The sequence below is a fragment of the Micromys minutus genome (genome assembly GCF_963924665.1).
Source record: "Micromys minutus genome assembly, chromosome: 9".
Taxonomy (NCBI): domain Eukaryota; kingdom Metazoa; phylum Chordata; class Mammalia; order Rodentia; family Muridae; genus Micromys; species Micromys minutus.
This window is the reverse complement of record NC_137978.1, coordinates 49,451,380-49,471,622: the sequence shown is the minus strand read 5'-3', so window position 1 is coordinate 49,471,622 and position 20,243 is coordinate 49,451,380. Positions and strand designations below refer to the sequence as shown.

The following is a 20,243-nucleotide window of genomic DNA, read 5'->3' as shown; positions in this document are numbered from 1 at the left end:
AACTTGCAGTGGCTTTTGAAGCACAGAACTTGTCTTGGGAAATAAAAAAATGAGACACCCTGACCTTCACTTGACCTTAACAGAGAAAACAAAGCGTTCTTTTGCAGAAACATATGAGAGGGTTTCGAACAGAGTAGACTAGTAGGGAGGCTGATTTTTCTTTGCACCATGTTGGTTCCTCTGGGCAATGGGGAAGTCTTGTCTGCTGGCTGGATCTACTAAAAGCAAAAGGAGAAAGTGTTTAATAAGAGTCTTTCCCCAGCGCTACCTACACCTCCTACCACCAGCAGCGCCTTGAACTTCGTCTGTTGGGAATGCAGCCTTTCCTGAAGGTGAAATGCAGGTACCCAGAGACACAGCATGGGGCTGTGGACAGAGGATGCCTAGTCTGCAGGAGGAAGTCTTCCCTCCCAACTCCTTCTGCTTATCCTTTAGGACCAGAGTGTGGGAGAGGTTGTTGAGCATTACTAGGAACAATCTGGGACCCAAAGAATCTTTGTGAATATCTTGTTTACTGAAGCTAGGATAGACTGGGAGACTGCTGTGTAAGACATAGCAAAATGTCACAAAGTCAATACAGTTCTGTAAAGAGTCTGTACCTCAAGTGAACCCACAGATTCCTGTGGGTCCCCAAAGATGTAAAGTCATGACTTTCAAGGCTTATCAGGATAGCAGGAGGGCCCTTTCCCAACAACAAGACACCCTGAGCTGACAGCTCCTGACTCTGGCTGAAGGAAGTGAGTGAAGCTCCTGGGTCCTCAGCACATTATAATTCTTGATCCTCAAGAGGCAAGGGTGGCCCGAAAGTAGAGCCCCACATAGCTCTGCAGCCAGAGTCCCAGTCAATGAATCAGGAATCACAAGTAGCTTGTCTCTCCAGGACAGCCTAGAATCCACACTATGGAAGATATGGACATCTGTGAAGTTGCAGGCAGTGGCCCCAAGAAAACTCTAGATTCCAGGAGAACAGGCCCCTTATCTTCACAGATCTCCTGAGTCCTTTATTAGCATCCCTGGAGACCCCCTCTGGCCCCTCGGTCTCTCCAGTCTGGAAGGTTTCCTGATTTGATGTGAACAGAGCCTGCCATTCTTACAGGCCCCTCGACAGTAACTCTGTAAGGTAGCTATGACTGGGCCACCCACCAGCCATGGAACCAGCACTCCTTACTTAGCAAAAAGGGAGGTCTGTTTCCATTACTCTGGAGCTGGCTTCAGAAAGATTCAGGGTCTCGGACCCCTCTCTTCTCAAGGGAGTGAACTGACTTTTGACTTGGGCTGTTTCCAAGAGAAAGACAGGTGGTATCAGCAATTGGAGCAGTCTGGAGGTCGGGATCCGGGTCCCAAGGTGGTTTTCACATCCGCCTCTGTCTCTGTAACTGAGGACCTTGGGGCTTCTTCTTTCCCGTCGGATCCGAGGCCCTGGAGATGCTTCTTCCAGCTTGCCAGGCAGTGCTGAGCAGCGGAGCGGATCTCCCCACTCCGCAGGGCATAAATGATGGGATTGACCATGGAGTTCACAAGACACAGCATGGAACAGAAGGCGAAGGCTTCCTTGACCTGGTCACTCAGCGTGGTGACCAGACTGTGGCCCATAAGAACCAGTGCAGGGAACCAACATATGAACAGAACAGCCAGGACTAGGCCCAGAGTCTTGGCCAACCTCACATCTAGCCGCATCCGGGCTATCCCAGGCACCTGCCTGTCCTGGTGCTCAGCCAAGCTGGCTACGTGCTGGTGGGCTTTCCAGAGAACATACCCATAGGTATAGATGATACCAGAAAAGAGGATGGCAATGAACAGAAGCCAGCCCAGTAGGTAGTCGTTGGGAATCAGTGGGAAAAGTTCAGAACAGGGACTAGGGCAACAAGTCCACCCCATGAGGGGCAGGTAGGAGATCAATGCCGAGAGGACCCACATGACACAAAGAGCCACCAGCGCCCTCCCACGGGTGACTAGAGCTTTGTAGGTCGGTGGGTAACACAGGCATAGGTATCGGTCCACAGCGGTCAGCAGCAGGCTGCCCACTGAGGCTGTGAAGGTCATGGTCACACTGCCGATCTTCAGCAGGAAGACAGCCTTGGAGTCGACCCCGTGGAAGACGTGGAAGATGACGAAGTTGCAGGCAAAGATCACGCTGGCCAGGAAGTCAGCACCAGCCAAGCTACCAATGAACAGGTACGAGGGCTTCCTGCGGAGCCGCAGGGAGGACAGAATAAGGTAGATCACCGCCATGTTCTCCAGGGCGCTCAGCAGCCCCAGCAGGGTACAGAGCACGGCCACAGCAATCTGCTGCGCAGCGCTCAGGATCATGTATTCCTTCATAGGGTTGAACTCCGAGCCGCCCTCGGAGCCGTTGGCCACCTCCATCTCCAGGCATCCCGCCATGAACAGGCTTTGGCTTGTACGGGAGCTGTCCCAGAAGACGGGGCTGTGGATAAGGAGAAAAGAATCCTTGAGTGTTAACAGTGACGGAGAAACGTGAGAGCGGACACGCAACAAGCGTTTACCCGGGTGCCGAAAATATCCATGCATAGTCTCTGTCAAGCATTTAGCTTTTCTTAAGTTTTTATCTTCAAACCGGGGCTTTTTGTTTCCAAACAGGCAGAAGTGACCTGCAAGGTTTTTTTTGGTCTTTGGTTTTCTTTTGTTTTCAGACAAATCCTGAAACTTCCCTTTGAAACCAAGGGGAATTCAAGGGGAATTCCTAGAGGGTTAACACCCATGAGAACAAACCCTAGAAGTGAAACTGAAGGTGTAGGAATATTGTTTCTTTGGTGCTGGAGAGATGGCTCAGTGGTTAAGAGCCCTGACTGTTCTTCCAGAGGTCCTGAGTTCAATTCCCAGCAACCACATGGTGGCTCACAACCATCTGTAATGGGATCAAATGCTCTCTTCTGGTGTGTCTGAAGACAGCTACAGTGTACTCACATAAAATAAATCTTTTAAAAAAAGAAATTTTGTTTTCATTATTATTATTATTTATTGTGTGTGTACACACATGCGATGTGTGTGTGCAGGCATGAGTGTGCCACAGAATACGCGTGGAGGTCAGGAGTTAGTCCTCTCCATCTACCTCGGGTCCTGGGAATTGAACTCAGGCCTTCAGGCTTCTCACCACTCATTACGCCATCTTGCTTTTTTGAGACATGGTCTCACGGGGAGCCTTGAACAAAAGAACCTCCTATTTTAGGTTTCAAAGCAGCTGGGATTCCAGACATGTTTGCACCATCAAACCTGGCTTATATCTCTCATTTTGCTATTTCTGTTCTTCCAGCTTTGGCAAGCTCCTAAAAGCTTGGTAATTATTTGGGGATGGGAAGCAGTACTTTGGCTTCACCTCAAGTGATGGAAAGATAAACTCTAAAAGATAAATATTTTATGGGGTGTCGTGGCGCATGCTTTTAATCCCAGCACTTGGCAGGCTGACATACGCAGATCTCTGGAAGTTGGAGGCTAGCCTGAGCTACATAGGAAACCCTGTCTGAAAACGAAACTTCTTTATACTCCTGTAGGGAATATAGCTCAAACACAGCGCTCGGGAGGTGAAGGCAAGGGCATCAGATCAAAGTCATCTTTGGCTATGTGAAACTCTTAAAAAAATAACTGTACTAGATAAGATGTAGAAATCCCATTAATTTAAATATCGAATAATGAGTCATTTTCTTAAGATAAGCATCTTCTGAATATGGAAGAAAAAACTTAGGTCAAGTGAACATTGCATGAAGCATTATTAAACACCACAAGAAATCAAATTAAACCTCTCTCTAAAAAGACAATTTTTTTTACTAGAAATCATCCAGTCATTTATTGGTTATATACCAGAGATGTAATAAATGTATTAAAAAGAAAAATGTTTTTATACCAACATATTTTTATTCTGTTTCTGGACCCCTCCATTTAGAAAACAGGAACCACCTTTTCACTAAGCTGTGGCTCCTTCTCCTTTAACCTCAGCGTAGTTTAAGGAAAACTTTGCTTGTACAATTATATAACTAACTTTAATCAATACGTGGTAATTAATTATCCAAAGCTTTGATACAGTAGCTAACTTTTGGGAAATGACTTAACACAAACAACCTCCTTGGCAAAGTCAATATTTTGTGTGAACAATTACCTTCTTTAAGAATTTCTCTATGTGAGTATCGGAACAGATTTCCTTCTCTTCTTATTTTCATTTTCTATATTTTGGGTATGCCTTAGAAAAGTAAAGCTATGTGTAAACATTGTCAACTATTATATTTCTAAAATCAAGATAATGGATTATCTCTAAGTATTTAATTTCTGCAATGACTCATTTTTAAAACTCAAAATTGCTACCCATGAAATTTGAACACTGCGCTGTAAGATGCCTTTCTGTGGGTGGCACCAACTTGAAGGATAAAATGAATGTATAGAACATGAAAGTATAAAATGGCTCCACAAAACAAAAATAGCCATATTCTGTTTGACTCCACATGCAGACTCACATATCTGTAAGTCGGATGAGAAGTCTCAAATGCAGCAAGATGATTACTATAAAGGTATGTGCTGAACTAAGACTCACTTCAGCCCACAATGGTCACCTACTGACAAAAACACTCCTGGGCCAGAAATGAAGCGTCACAACTGGCAAGGCAGTTTCTTAACAGTGCACACTGCTGTGCCCTGAGTTCAGTCATATCTGTAAGCACAAAGTGTCAACAAGTCACTTTAAGATAACTCAACATCTTTGGTCTTCAAAGGAATATAATAGTTCAAAAATAAAATTCATCAATTTGCATTAACAAGTCATACGCATGCTAAATGAAGCTTTACTTAACAGCTGAAGGTCAAGATCCCAAATGTATAGAGCTATCTATCTTCAGAGAACTTGGAATGTAACACGCTTAGGTTAGGTTAGATATCGTCAATGTCTTCATCATCATCTCCAATATTATCAAACTAGATTTCATCATCATCCCCAGAACCAAATGTGTCCGTTTCATTGATTTTAGCGTGTTCTGGGAGCTCTCCATATGCCTTCAGACTTCTTGCTTCCTCTGCATTATACTTTAAGATTACATCAGCTTTGTTATCTTCATAGTCTGGCAGACCAATCAATATCATGTCTGAGGTATTTATCCAAACCTTTTTTCTCAGCTTTCCCCTTATGTGGCACAACCTCCTCACGCCGTCAAAACACATTGCTTCCAAGCGTCCGTTTCCCAGCATCTTGATCACCTGAGCACACACTTGCCCATCCTCCTTAAACACCGACTCTCTCTTCTCAGACTCCTTCTCATTCTTACCTCTGCGCCTGTTTTTGCCTCCTTTATTCTTTGGCATGATGGAGAGGACAACCACAGGAGTGGGGTGAGGATTCCTGCTGACAGTGGCTGTCACTCCTTTCCAGGAGCTACACACTCCTAGGATGGGCGGCAGGAAGTATCTAACAGTGGTGGATCTGAAGCGACTGTGCGGCTGCCCTGTCAGTACAGAAGAGCCACGGCAGCAAACAGCGTTCCAGAGTCCTGGCTCCTGACAGCTACAAAATAATACGTCTGTTCCTGGCCTGGTCCTCAGGAAGGTGTAGTCTCTCCAGTGGTGACAAAATGCAGTAGAACCCCTTTACCATCGCAGCGTGGCGAGCAACGAGATGACATGCCCTTCCTAGGCAACAGCCGGCCACAAAGACAAATTTTCTAAACAGATAATGTGGACTATTCTGCCTAGAGGCCCCTGGAATTTGAACTCATAAGCCCAGGAATGAGCAATGAGCAGGCAAGAGTTAGCAGACGTGTCAGCTGGTAGGGTTATATTTCCCATTTCCAAGAGATTTCTGTAACTCTTGGGTATACTTCATAAAGAATGAAAAGAAGGGCTGGGTGGTGATGGCACATGCCTCTAATCCCGGCACTCTGGAGGCAGAGAGGCAGGTGGTCTCTGTGAGTTCAAGGCCAGCCTGGTCTACTGAGCTTCCAGGACAGCCAATGCTACCCCCAAAGCTAACTAGATAGATAGATAAATAGATAGGTAGATAGATAGATAGATAGATAGATAGATAGATAGATAGATAGATAGATAGATAGAGACCAGAGGTAAATGAAACCGCTCCACAGGTAAAGAAAGACTCTTGATACACAGCTCAATGCTGAGTTCAGTCCTGAGCTTCATGTGATAGAATGAACGTTGTCTTCTGACTTCCACATGCATCTACCCAGCACACCGAGACACACACACACACACACACACACACACACACACACACACACACGTGAGAATAAATGAATAGATAAATAAACAAACATAATTTAGTTTTATCAAGACAGGGTTTCTCCGTGTAGCTTGGCTGTCCCGGAACTCACTCTGTAGACCAGGCTAGCCTCAAACTCATGCCTCTACCTCCCTGGTGCTGGGATTAAGGGCACGAGCTACAACTGCCCAGCTTTTTTTTTTTTTCTAAGACAGGGTTTCTCTATGTAGCCCTGTCTGTACTGGAGCCTGCTTTGTAAACCAGGATGGCCTTGAACCCAGAGATTCACTTGCTGCTGCCTCCCAGTGCTAAAATTAATAAAGGCAATAAATATTGTTTCAAAATTAACTCACATAGAGGGAGGAGAAGGAAACCTAGTGGCCTGTCTGGATTACATACTGAGTTCAGGCCCAACCCTGATGGCCTAGGGAGATCTTGTCTCGAAAATTAATGAATAAATAAATAACTTGCAGTCTATATAGAGTTTGAAGCCAGCCAGGGCTAATTTTATCTGTACAAAACAAAACAATCAACCCTCAAAATAAAACTGTCCTTTAAGAGACCTTTACCCTGCCCCCCCTCCCAAAAAATCACTTGTCTTTTAAGCAGGAGGAAATTCAGCCCAAGAAGGAACAGAGGAAGTCAGACATTGTGGGCTGATAAACTGATATAAACTTTTAATCTATTTATTTTTGTCTCCGGTTATTTATTTTTATTTTTTCCAGTGAGAGAGGACCTCTCTACATAAACCAGGTTGGCTTTGAACTCATAGGCATCCACCTGCCTCTACCTCTCAAGTGCTGAGATTAGGTCATGCACCACCACACCCAGACTTAATTTACTTTTTATTTTTCATTCCTGTGTCTGTATGCAGTTTTGTGTGTATGAACATGTCTGTGTGTGTGTCTCCATGTGTGAGTGTGTGTATGTGTGTGTGTATGTATGTGTGTGTGTATGTATGTGAGTGTGTGTGTGAATGTATGGGATGTGTGTATATGTGTGTGAGTGTGTGTGTGTGTGTGTGTGTGCATATGTGTGTGTGTGAATGTGTGGGATGTGTGAGTGTGTATATGTGTGTGTGAGTATGTGTGTGTATGTGAGTGTGTATGTATGTGTTTGTGTAGGCCAGGGGTCATTATCTAATGCTTTCCACAATTGATCTCCATCTTGTTTTTAGAAACAGGGTCTCTCCTGGAACTTACCAATTCAGCTAGACTGGTTGGCCTACAAGTCCCAGGGATCCTTCTTTCTCTGCTTCTAAAATGTTAGAATTTCAGGCCCACACCGTAATTAGATTTTTTTTTTTTTTTAAATGTGGGTTCTGGGAAAATGAACTCAAGTCAAAAACAGCAAGCACTTTACTGTCTGGGCCATCTCCCTGGCCCCTTTGACTGTTTGGTTTTGGTTTTGTTCTTTGTTTTGTTTTCCTTTCTTCCTTTCTTCCTCTTTCCTTCTTTATTTTGATTTTTATAAGAGATTATATATATATATATATATGAGTACACTGTAGCTGTCTTCAGACACACCAGAAGAGGGCATCAGATCCCGTTACAGATGGTTGTGAGCCACCATGTGGTTACTGGGATTTGAACTCAGGTCCTCTAGAAGAGCAGTCAGTGCTCTCAACCACTGAGCCATTTCTCTAGCTCATTTTCCTTATTTTTAAAATACTTTCTGTGTGTGTGTGTGTGTGTGTGTGTGTGTATGTGTGTGTGTGTGTGTGTGTGTGCGCGCGCGCGCGCGCGTGCGCTTGCGTGCATTTCCTCATCCCTATTTCTTTTTCTGTGTGGACATAGGAAAACTTTTACTGACACATATGGCTTCTGTTGTGTGTTTATGGGGCAGCTTAATTCACTGCCCACTGCAATACACTAGCTTTGCATGAACATAAAGGGTTCAAAGCAGTCCACTGTGCTACAAAGGCATGTGCCTGGGGCCACTCTAGCCCCAAACCCCACCCAGCTGGCCATCTGCTTCTGGAGAAACTCGCCTTTTGACCTCCAGGCTCTCCTCAGGCTTCATAGCCCTCCAGGACTTTCCTTTGCCTCATCTGCCCAGTGGAGCTTTCCAAAGCCTGCCCCCCATGCATCAGTCTCCCAGCATGCTCTGCGCATGTGGGCCACACATGTGGGCCAATTTTACATGCTGCCTGCCTCTCAACTATATCAATAACCAAGAGCATGGAATTTAATGTCTACAGACTGTTGCTCCTGGGGCTGGAAAGACAGGTTACTTGGTAAAGGTCCCTGCCAGACAACTTGAGCTGGAACCCCTGGACCCACATAAAGAAGGAAGGCAGAGTCAACAAAGCAAGCTGTCCTCTGGCCTCCAGAAGCCGGTTGTGGCACACATGCCCACATACATACATACACACATACCCACAAAATAGATAAATAAAATTGTAATAAAATTAAAAACAATACTATTCCCAGCCTTGATTTGATTTCATCCGTACAATACCTTAATATGAAAATTCAAGTTGCAAGGGTGCTGGCTGGAGAGAAGGCTCAGTGGACAAGGCACCTTCAAGGACCTTACTTTAGTTCCAAACACTCTCATATAAAATGTTGGGAGTGGCCAAACACACACACACAAAACTTCAGCACTGTCTGGAGCAGACAGAAGGCTCAACTGGAGTTTGCTGGCCGCCAGCCTAGCTCTGGGTTCAGCCAGAGACCTTGTTACAAAGGGGTAAATTAGACATCAGCAGAGCAGGACACGGAACATCTGATGCATGCACCCACACCCTCATATACACCTCCCCTCCACACACACGAACAAGAAGTAAATAAAAATAAAATAAGATAAAAATTTAAAAATTATAAATAAATAAGTCCTGGTAGGGATTGCTAGGCATGGTGGCACATACCTGTAATCCCAGTACTCAGGGGGCTGAGGTCAGGCTGCTGTGTGTTTGAAGCCAGGATCTCTCGAGTTCTGAGGCTGGGGCTGTTGTAAGTTTAATGTTGGGTGACATGAGTTCAAGGCCAGCGTAGGCAACATAGCAAAATTAAATAAGTCTCAAATAAGTAAATAAGCAACTAACTAAATAACTAACTGTTAGGGAAGCAACTAACTAACTAACTGTTAGGGAATGCCTTACCCCATTCAGAGTCAGCATAGACGTTTGCTGAGTGGCTACGGCTGCTCCCTTGCCTCGTTCAGGCAGAACGTGGCTGCAGAGGACTGTTACTGTCCAGAGTGAATAAGGAAAGGAAATGCATGCGTTTGATGGACGTCCTAACAAGAACAACAGGATGCAACAGCAACAGGAAGCCCGGCTCCCTGTCCACAGGCAGATAGAGATACCCCCTGGAAGTCACACGCTTGCCTTCGAGAAGGCCTATTTCTCGGGCAAGGATGTGTTCAATCAACAAGTGGCTGCTCTGGATCTGTCTCTCATTCTCATCATGTGACTTTGGGCAAGTCTGTCTTCTCCTTTGCGAAGTGACAATAACCATACCCACCCATTGGCCACCTCTTAGGGAGGCCAAGTGGGCCAAGGACATCTATTGTAGTTTTTGAAGTTGGAAACTGGCAAGTTTTTTTTTTTTGGATCCTTTCAAAATGAAGGTAGCATACACCTTTAATCTTAGCACTTGGGAAGCAGAGGCAGGGAGATCTCTATGAATCTGAGGACACCCTGGTCTATGTGGCAAGTTCCTGACCAAGTTACACAGTGAGATCCTGTCTCAAAAGCAATTGAGACAGTATACACACACACACACACACACACACACGCACACACACACGCACACACCATGCATGGGGCTAGAAGAGATGGTTTAGAGACTAACAGCACTTGTCAATCTTGCAAGGAACCAGAGTTTGGTTCCCAGAACCCAAATAGCAGCTCACAACTGTCTATAACTCCAGTTCTAGGGGATCCAATGCCTTCTTCTGACCTCTGCAAACACCAGGCACACACATGGTACATAGACATACATGAAAGCAAAGACACTTGTACACATAAAAATAAATATAAATAAATGCTTTAAAACTATTTTGTGATCTATCTATCTATCTATTTATCTATCTATCTATCTATCTATATCTATCTATCTACCTACCTATCTATCATCTGGTTTTCTGAGACAAGGTTTCTCTGTGTAGCCCTGGCTGTTCTGAAGCTCACTCTGCAGACCTGGCTAGGCTTGAACTCAGATCTGTCTCTGTCTCCTTTTAGAGCTGAGATTAAAGGCATACACAAGCACGCCTGCCCTAACTAACTAAATAAATGAGCCTAGTGCCTATACATCTTTTCAGGAGAAAGGACTCATTTTTTTACTTTTGTTTTATTTTATTATTATCATTGTTAGTATTTTTAGCTTTAAATTTTACTTACTTATCACTATGTGTGCGTGTTACATATGTGTGAGCAGAGAAGCTCAAGAACCACGACACACCTGTGGGCTTGGGAGGTTGAAGTCAGGTCATTAGGCTTGTGTGGCAAGCCCTTTTGCCCACAGAGCCATGTCCTTTCTGAGACAGGGTTACATCTAGTCCAGGCTATTCTGGGAACTCAAAATGTGCTCAAAGCTATCCTTGAATTTCTCATCTTCCTGTTTATTATTATTGCTGTTGTCATCATTGTTGCTATTATTATAGTTTTTATGCAAGAAGGAACCAAATAGAAGCCATTCTACATTGAATAGGGGTCAAATAAAGTCTAAGTCCCCAAGACCTCCCTGAGTAACTGACATCCTAGTTGGCAAGTTGAATGTAGGCAAGTTACCCTGCCACAGTTGCATAACCCAGTCAGTGGGAGCAGACAAGCGCACTACAGAGACATGTTCCTAAGGAAGTCCCCTATGGCTCAATCCTGGTTGGTGGGGTAACTTGGCACAGATGATTGCACAGTTTTCTGGCTTGGGGTGGCAGATCAGCTCCTGTCCCCTGGCCCTGATCAATCAGCGGTGGCCTGGATGCAATACATTTCTTTCATCTGTTTAAATCCTTACTAAGAAGAATGTTTGTACACACAGTCAGCTCCCGAGTGTGAGCCATTGTCCTGCGGCTTAATTCAAATGAAGATCTTGCTTTTCTGCACTCTTGTGACTGCTTGGGTTGTTTTGGATTTTTGGAACCTAACATTTAGATTTTGGAGGCACCACGGCCTTGCTACGTAGTCTCGTCAGGTCTGGTAACTCATCTTTCTTATCACAGGACCGTGTGCCTCCGAACCCTCACAAGCCACAAGTGTGTGCAAGAGCATGGCGTAGAACATTCGATAATCTGGTGTCCAACAAATGTTAGGACAAAAGAGAGCCAACCAGCCCTGGCTTTCACACCTCCCAGGGAAATACCTAGCCCAGGAACTCCTGACAGTGTGTCCCTGCTGGTGGACACATTGAGGCTGTAGCTGAGACCTTGACTCAATCTGACTTTCTGGGAAGGAACCTGGGAGGGGGGTCTGGAAACTTCTGGGGGGTCTGGAAACTCTCAGGAAAAGGTGGGGCGGGTGTTTGTTTTCACGTGAAGTGAAAGTGTGAAGTGAAACAGGGTCACAGAAGAGATGGCTTCTGCTCTTCTGCCCATGGAGGGGACCGGGGGACCGGAAAGAAGCTTATGACTTCAGCACCCCCTCGTGGGAAACTGAGATTTGATGCCTCCAGAAAAGCCGATTTTGTGTGTGTGTGTGTGTGTGTGTGTGTGCGCGCAGGGGATGGAATCCAGAGATTCTGGCACACCAGGGGAATGCTCATCCACAGAGCTGTTCCCCAGCAGCCTGGTTGCTTTTGCCTGAAACTGGGAATGGGGGTGAGGGTGGGGGTGGGGGTGGCAACTGTGTTCTGGTTCCTGTCTTGTCACTAAGTCTTCCTCTTCTCCTGGGTTTTTTTTTTTTTTTTTTTTTTTTTTCACCTTTAAAGAAGGCAGGTTGATGGTGGTGATTCCCAAATTCTCTGGATCCCAGTGCACTGAATGTGTATGTATGTGTGTGTGCAGTATATATGTATATATATATATATGTGTGTGTGTGTGTGTCTAATATATATAAGCCTATAGTATTACTATATATATACAATATTATTAACATATATTATATATATTATACATATTTAGTTATATTATTTATATTATATAAATATATTATATATTTAGTTATTAATATATATAGTTATATATCATATTATCATATATACTTAGTAGTAATATATTAGTTTAATATTAGTATCTGTATATTAATATTAGTCTAATGCATATTCATATATATATATATATGTGTGTGTGTTAGATAAGAGCCCTACCACTGAGCTACTTACCCAGACCTTCACTCCACTAATACTTAACATAGCCAACCCCTGTCTATACGTTAGGCGTTAGGAAGAAGTTTGTAATGCAGGGACCTGCCATGCGCAGTCTCCACTGGGGCTCCTTCCTCTAGCATCTCTTAGTTGTCACCGGATTCTGCACAGTCGAACTCGATTCATGTCAAGCCTGTTTTCTATTTCATCACCCACTCAGATTTCCAGCGCTGACCTCTGACCTCTACAAGTGCAAGCGCACATACAAAGAAACAATGGCAGGGACAGCACAAGCCTAAGCAGAAGCTTGGCTGCCAGAGAGACCGGGAGACAGGGCCAATGTGTCAGAAAGTGAGGGTCCCAGCCTGGTCAGAGCCTCAGCCTTGGCTCCAGTTCTGTGAGAAGCCATATTCTCTGCAACCAGACACCCCAAAGGGCCATGACAAGTTTGGTATTGAACTATGCTGTACACATTGCTTGAATGATTTTTTGGGGACAGGGTCCCTCTATTATGTAGCTCTGGCTGTCCTGAAATTTGCTCTGTAGACCAGGCTGGCCTTGAACTCACAGAGATCCACCTGCCTTTGCCTCCCAAGTACTGGGATTGAACACACTCTCGGCTACACATTGTCTGGTTTAGACATCAGCATGGGCACTAAGGATGCGTAACACTGTTTTCTCCCTGTATGGATAGAGAAATCGGGGCATCGAAAGATGAGGTGATTCGGTGGTGGTAGGGTGGAGCAGAGCTCTAGGCGGTTGGGAGAGGGAAAGAGACAGTTTCAAGATGACTTTTTGTTGTTGTTGTTTAAAAAATTAATTGTTATAACGACAAAGCCTTATGTAGCCCAGGCTTGACTCAAACCTACAGTTACTAAGAGCATCCCTGAACTCCAGATCCTGCCACTTCTATCTCTCAAGTGTTGAGATTACAGCTCACCTGGGTTGGCTCAGTGGTCAGAGCACTCTTTGCTCTTCCAGAGGACCCAGGTTCGATTCCAAATACTCATATAGCAGCTCGCAACCCTCTGTAACTGTTTCCAGAGGATCTGATTCCCTCTTCAGGCCTCTGATGGCACCAGGCATATATGCATGACTCAAATACATCTAATGCAAGAAAAGCATTCATAAACGCGGACTAAAAGTAAGGAACAATAAACAAACCCCTTTCAAACACTAGGGTTACCGTTAGTGTTTAAGATACAGCAAGTAATCCTCAAACTGCTCACTGTGGAGGTTAAAATAACCGGAAAGGACAGGGGCTGGATACCTTAGTGGTTAGAGCACGGCTGCTCGACCAGAAGATCTGGGTTTGATTCCCGGCACCCACATAGCAGCTACCAACTGTCAGTAATTCCATTTCCAGAGAATCCAATGTCCTCTTCTGGCTCACTGAATGCACACAGTAGGTACAGACATACATGGAGGATACCCATATATACACAAAATAAATCTCAAAGAAGTTAGCAGAAGCTTTGGGAACGTGGCTCAATTTGAGGAGTGCTAGCATAGCATTCTCAAAGCCATGGGTTCGGTTCCCAGCACTTTATAAACCGCGCATGCTCGAGCACACACACACACCTGTGATCCCAATACTTGAGAGAGATAGGCAGGTAAGAAATCCAAAGTCATCCTTGGCTATGTAGTGAGTTTTTGGCTACTCTGGGTTACATAAGACCTTGTCTTTAAAAGAAAACAATGGGGGGAGGTCATAATAGCAGTTGAGGGCCTTCCCCTGGCCTCCAAGCTACAGGGTAAATCGAGGTCTATAAATGCAACAGCTCTGTCTTTCTACCTTCCTAGCCTGAAACAACTTACACTAAAACGTAACACCAGAATGTGCCCACTATCTCTTATCTCAACCACGTCTCCTGACTTTGCAGCCACAGAAGATAAACAGTCTTTAATCTACTGCAAAGCAGAGCCAAGCCCTCCCCAAAGCAGCAACCATTTTGCTCCGTGCCCGCCAGCTACTTCATACTGTAATCACAGCCTACCCGACTCTGACACAGAGAAGTGACTTGAGTCAGAGCAGGGTCATGATGACCACATCCTGTTATGCTCTGAATGCTATGAGGTTTGTTACTTTAAAAAAAAAAAAGATTTATTTATTATAGATGAGTACACTGTAGCTGTATTCAGACACACCAGAAGAGGGCATCAGATCCCATTACAGATGGTTGTGAGCCACCATTTGGTTGCTGAGATTTGAACTCCAGACCTCTGGAAGAGCAGTCAGTGCTCTTAACCACTGAGCCATCTCTCTAAGGTTTGTTAATCTAAAGAAATTCCATAACTGTAAGCTTCACTAAGGTCCCACCAAATTAAAGCTCAATATGAACTTTATGTCTAAAATAGCTTGAGTCAGGACCAACCACTGGGCGGCACCTGCAGCATTGTGGGTCTTGTCGTCTGAGCCTTTATAAGCTGGTTCTGAGAAATGTTCAGGGTCCTAGCTTTCAGCTCCCTGAAGCTATGTCCCTGGTCAGTCGTGGGAAGTGCATTCAATAAAGCATCTGCATCTGAGATCGGTGTCTGTGTGGTTTGTGGGGCGATTCCTGAATTCCAACAATTTGTTCCAAGAAAGAGAAGTGTGGTCTTTGGGCCCAAGGCTCCCATCATCCTGGGCAGAATGAAGTTTTCATGGCCAATAAAAGCCTTAATGGGTGAAGGCAAATAATGGCTAGGATCTATTTTGTTTGTTTTTTCCAAGACATGGTTTCTCTGCATAGCCCGGACTGTCCTGGAACTCCATCTGTAGACCAGGCTGGCTTTGAACTCTGAGATCACCTGCCTCTGCTTTCTGAGTGCTGGGACTACAGACGTGCTCCACCACTTGGCTTTGGTTTTGTTTGTTTGTGTTTTAAGAGTTGAGAGGAATTCTATTCTTTCCTGAACTTCAATAGTATTATTACCTAGCTTAACATTTCCTCTGGATCCAGCTTGGCTTGAACTGTCATCTAAGGACTTTGGGGATTCAACATCTCTGCCCCCTTGGGGCACCTGCTCTTACATGCACATGCCCACACAGGGACACACACATATATATAATAAAAAAACATAACCAGTTAAAAATACAGGCCATTTCTAGTCAGCTGTAATGGCACTAGTCTGGAATCCCAGCTCCCTGGAGGCTGAGACTATGTTAAGGAAGAAAGGGGAACAGAAAGAGTCTTTGTGTCATCGGTGAGGTTACATGGAAGATGTAACCTTCAAGATGCTGTGCCTGCCACAGTGCCTGGCTCAAGTTCTTTGAAGGTTGGCAGGGAACTCGGATGACAGAGTCATCTTTGCTGTGCCTTTAGGCTAGTGAGGGAAGGGTTAGAGGTAGGAGAGAAAGGTGAGGATGGAAGACAGAGGACCCTGGGGCTAAATGGAGTTGCAGACAATGCTGAACCGCAGCAGCAGCTGCAGCGGTGGCGGCTGCGGCAGCAGCAGGAGGAGGAGGTTCTGGGAATCAAACTCGGGTCCTCCGCATCAGCCGCACTCAATCTTGATTTCTGAGCCATCTCTCCAGCCAAAAGGAATATCTCTTTAATGAAAATATCCTTACTGTCTGACTGGTGGCTGCTTGGGCTCAGCTTGCTGAACAGGCCACTGTGGCTCAAGTCTATGAAGATAGTTAGTTTCCTTCAGAGTAGGCCCAAGGGCCTTTGTGTGTGCTGACCCCCTTTTTTTCCTCTTGTTATTCAAATTCATATCGTTTTTTCTTTCTTGTGGTCCTGGTGGCTGTAGCCGGAGCTTCCTGCACACCAGGTAAGCACTGTGCCACCTAAAATCATATCCCCGGAACCACCCCCTCCTTTTTTTTCTTTTGAGATGCTCTCACTATGTGGCTAGGACAGCATAGATTGGCTGGGCTGTAGCTCACAGTGATCCTCCTGCCTCTGTCTCCTGAGTACTGGATTAAAGGCATGAGTCATCACACTTGGCCAATCCAGCCTTTAATTGTTTTTTTTTTTTGTTTTTTTTTTAATTTTGAAACAAGGATAACCTTGAACTCATGATCCCTCTACTTCAGCTTTTTGAGTTGGTCCAACTCCTATGTTGTTTTAATTCAATTATTCATTTGTAATGGTCAGATGGCAACTGTCTATTTATGGCTACATAGTAGCAGAGTACCCAGAGCTACATAGGGAGAGGGGGTCCAGTCTCAAATCAAACAGACAAGCACCAGAGACTTGGTGAGGAGAGGTGGGAAGGGCTGGCTGGTGTGGCTCCCCCTCTCTGTGAGCATAGGCCGCATGCTGGGGAGATCTTCACCTCTGTCAGGGAAGTTCCAGGAGACCTAGGTGGGAGACTGGGAGACTGTGATTGTGTGGCCGCCCTGCAGTGGCCACCCCTCTGTCCATAACGTGCTCTCTGTAGGAAAGGAACTTTCACCAAGTCAGGTAGTAAGGCCCCTGGGACATCAGTGATAACAGGGTCTTCGTACTGTGGTTGCTTTCTCTGCACCTCAGGGATAGTACAGGGTCGGCTTGTGTTGGACTTTTGTCATCCCCTGATGGCTTTGGACCTCTCCCTGCCTCATCCAGACTTCACAGAGTGGGTCTTACCCAGCCTCCATTTTGATTTGTTTAAATGATTGCACTATTAGGGTGGGAGGTGCTGTTCAGGCGGGTTCCCTCAACAGAAGGGGGGTATATGGGAAAGGGGTGAAAAGGGTTATGACAATACTGTTAATGTTACTGTTAGTGTTGAGTGAGGATTCTGGATACTGTGAGTCACGAAAGGCACTGTAACACAATCTTCTGGTGATGGTGGTGGTGTCACTGTTAAACCATGCCGTGTCTTGCTGGGAAAACTCACTCATGGGCTCTGGGTTCCTAGAATCTGGTAGTGACAATGTAATTGTCAGTGACCCAGGAACCACAGGACTAACTAATGGATGAATTAAACCTAGCAGTCCTGTCATGGAGGGTTGGGCTGAACGAGGACAGACCCTTCAGCACGCTCCTCCTGCCCCTGAAGGGTGAAACAGAAGGACTGCTGGGAATCTAAGGCCGGCCTGGGCTGCATAAGAAGAACTTTATCTATCTATCTATCTATCTATCTATCTATCTGTCTGTCTGTCTGTCTGTCTGTCTGTCTATCTATCTATCTATCTATCTATCTATCTATCTTTATTGTCTTCTATCTATCTATTTATCTATTTATTTATTTAGAGACAGGCTTTCTCTCGCTGTCTTGGAACTCACTGTGTAGACCAGGCTGGCCTCGAACTCAGAGATCTGCCTGCTGGGATTAAAGGCCTGTGCCAGCATCCCTGGCTTGTTGGCTTTTTTTTCCTGATAAAAATGATACTTTATCACAATTTTTTTTAAATCATAGAACTCCATTCTAAGTAACACACACACACACACACACACACACACACACACACACACACACACACACGAACGCATGCTCTGATCTCTGGTGCTGACTTTCATACCCCTCAAATTGGCTAACAAGTTATGCCTCAGGGAATTTTCCCGTTCAGCTCAATACCAGAAGTCATCGGTCTGGTTTTGCCCATGCGTCAGTGATGACAGCTGGTACATTGGCCGAAGAAATCATTTCTGCCAGCTCAGCGCCCCAGCGCTGTGGGCACTGACTGTGTGGTGCACCACAATAGGGATCTGCGTACCACTCACTCACTGCCCTTTCGACCTTGCTCGCTCTCCTCTCTCACTGTTCTGCTGAGTCTCTACAGGGGTTCCCTTAAACACTGTAACAAAAAGGTATCTGCTGGATAGCAGGTGGCTCAGACTAGCACCAGTGCTCCACGTGAAGTCACTGAGCCTACAACTGCTGGTTACAATTCCACATCAGTATTATTCCAAAGGAAAGAAACAGATCCCTTGGCTGGCTAGGGGAAACGCTTGGTTCTTTCTAAAGCTTGCAACCCACAGTGGACTTTTGTTTTATGATACAGTCAAGACAATCATGAGGCAATCTGTGTCCCTCTCACAACTAGTAGAGCACCCTTTCCTGTCTCCCTGCACACACAGAAATGACTTCAGAAGTCTAGCTGTCATATGTGTGGCTTGGATCACTTGTGATTTCCGGGTGAGGAGTTCCCAAGCTTGGTCAAGACCAACTATGTAACTAGATGCTGAGATGGGGCCCTCACCTCAGAGGAGTGAGACCATAACCCTGAGAAGGAGCTAGGAGCTGGGCCAGCTACTCTGACGCCAGCAAGAGAGAATTTGCCAATACTGAAATCCGAGTTAACGGCTGGAGAGGTGGCTCAGTGGTTAAGAGCACTGGTTGCTCTTTGAGAGGTTCTGAGTTCAATTCCCAGCAACCACATGGTGGCTCACAACCATCTGTAATGGGATCTGGTGTGTCTGAAGATAGCTACAGTGTACTCACATACATAATAAATAAAGCTTTAAAAAAAAAACAGTGCAAGTGAATACAAAAGTTACAGATGACCCTCAAAAGCAAATGGTGGTCTGATAGCTCTTTTAAAAAAATAAAGAAAAAGATATCCATGTTAAGTAAATACTGCTGCTGGCCTCAAACCCACGTGCCTTTCCTCTAATCAGGAAACTGTTGTCAGGAGGGCCTGGCCCGAACAACCCACCAACAGTCTTCTTCATACAAGTCAGTGTCTTGGAAATAGAAAATGCATTGCATGACATCTGTTTCCAGGACAGACCACAGCCACAGAAACACTTTTCAGAGTTGGCCTGCTCGAATGTCTATCTCAAAAACAAAGGCAGCCAGCCTTCCCGAAGTACTGACAGATGTAACTCAGAAGCTCCGTAATGGCCTGCACTTTCATGTCTTCCCAGGTTCTTTGCTCAGCACACATGAACTCATCGGAACCATGACCATCTTGATTTGAGGACATAGTGTCAACTTTCAGTAGGGATAAGCAGCCAAGTTCATCCATTTCCCTTTGCTTCTTCATTTCTTCTTTCTCTTTCCTTTTCATTTCCTGAGTCTGGGCTTTCTTCTCATTCCTCTCTTCGAAGTCTCTATCTTCTTTCTCTGCTGCTAGGTCTAGAAACTTCTCCAAACTGATCTTTTCTAATCGGTTCAAGATTTCCTTCACTTTCTTCGCCACCGCCACCTTTACATGCTTCTGCCCGTGAAAGCCCGTCGGCCCCACACCCACGTCAGCTGCTTTCTTCAGGTTCGACCACGGCATGTAAGCCACATTAACGTTGTTCAGCTTGCAGCCTTGAACGCTATCGATGGGCGCAGTCCATCAGAACCTCCTTGGAGATACCTTCTGCCTCCTCTCCCTTTTGTAATCGTAGGCACGAGGGAGGCAAAGACAGTTTGTCCACGTGAAACCGAGCATCTCCATTTTCAAAGTTGTCCGTTCCTGAGTACATGGCGTGAGTAGATGAATTCCCGCCGCTGCTGGTGAAGTAGAACACCGTGGTCCTGGCAGAAGAGTGGGGGTACCTGCTCAGCACTCGAAGCTTATTGCAGCTGTGGGTGAGCTGGTGTGGGGGCTGGGATGTGAACTCGGGTGCTTGACAAGAGCAAGTCATACTCTTCATCACTGAGCTATCTCTCCAGCCCCAGAAAAATAATTTAAACTAAATCTTATATTACTTGTAAAGCGGAAAAAAAACAAAGTTTAATTTTGTAAACAATGCATTTAATTAGAGATGTATTTATTTATTTATTTATTTTAAAGATTTATTTTATTTATATGGGCACACTGTTAAGAGGGCATCAGATCTCATTACAGATGGTTATGAGCCACCATGTGGTTGCTGGGGATTGAACTCAGGACCTCTGAGAGAGCAGTCAGTGCTCTTAACCGCTGAGCCATCTCTCTA

General features: G+C 45.2%; 2 protein-coding genes across 2 annotated transcripts; both read right to left on the bottom strand.

The window, feature by feature from the left end:
• Positions 1 to 1,302: 1,302 nt before the first annotated feature.
• Positions 1,303 to 2,385, bottom strand: CNR2 (cannabinoid receptor 2; the record flags this gene model as incomplete). The annotated part of the gene is made up of 1 exon (XM_080921255.1): positions 1,303 to 2,385. One exon carries the CDS (start codon positions 2,383 to 2,385, stop codon positions 1,303 to 1,305), a length of 1,083 nt encoding a protein of 360 aa, XP_080777381.1.
• A 2,535-nt stretch (positions 2,386 to 4,920) lies between these two features.
• On the bottom strand, positions 4,921 to 5,304 carry LOC308423846 (eukaryotic translation initiation factor 1A-like; the record flags this gene model as incomplete). The annotated part of the gene is made up of 1 exon (XM_080920625.1): positions 4,921 to 5,304. One exon carries the CDS (start codon positions 5,302 to 5,304, stop codon positions 4,921 to 4,923), a length of 384 nt encoding a protein of 127 aa, XP_080776751.1.
• Positions 5,305 to 20,243: the final 14,939 nt, after the last annotated feature.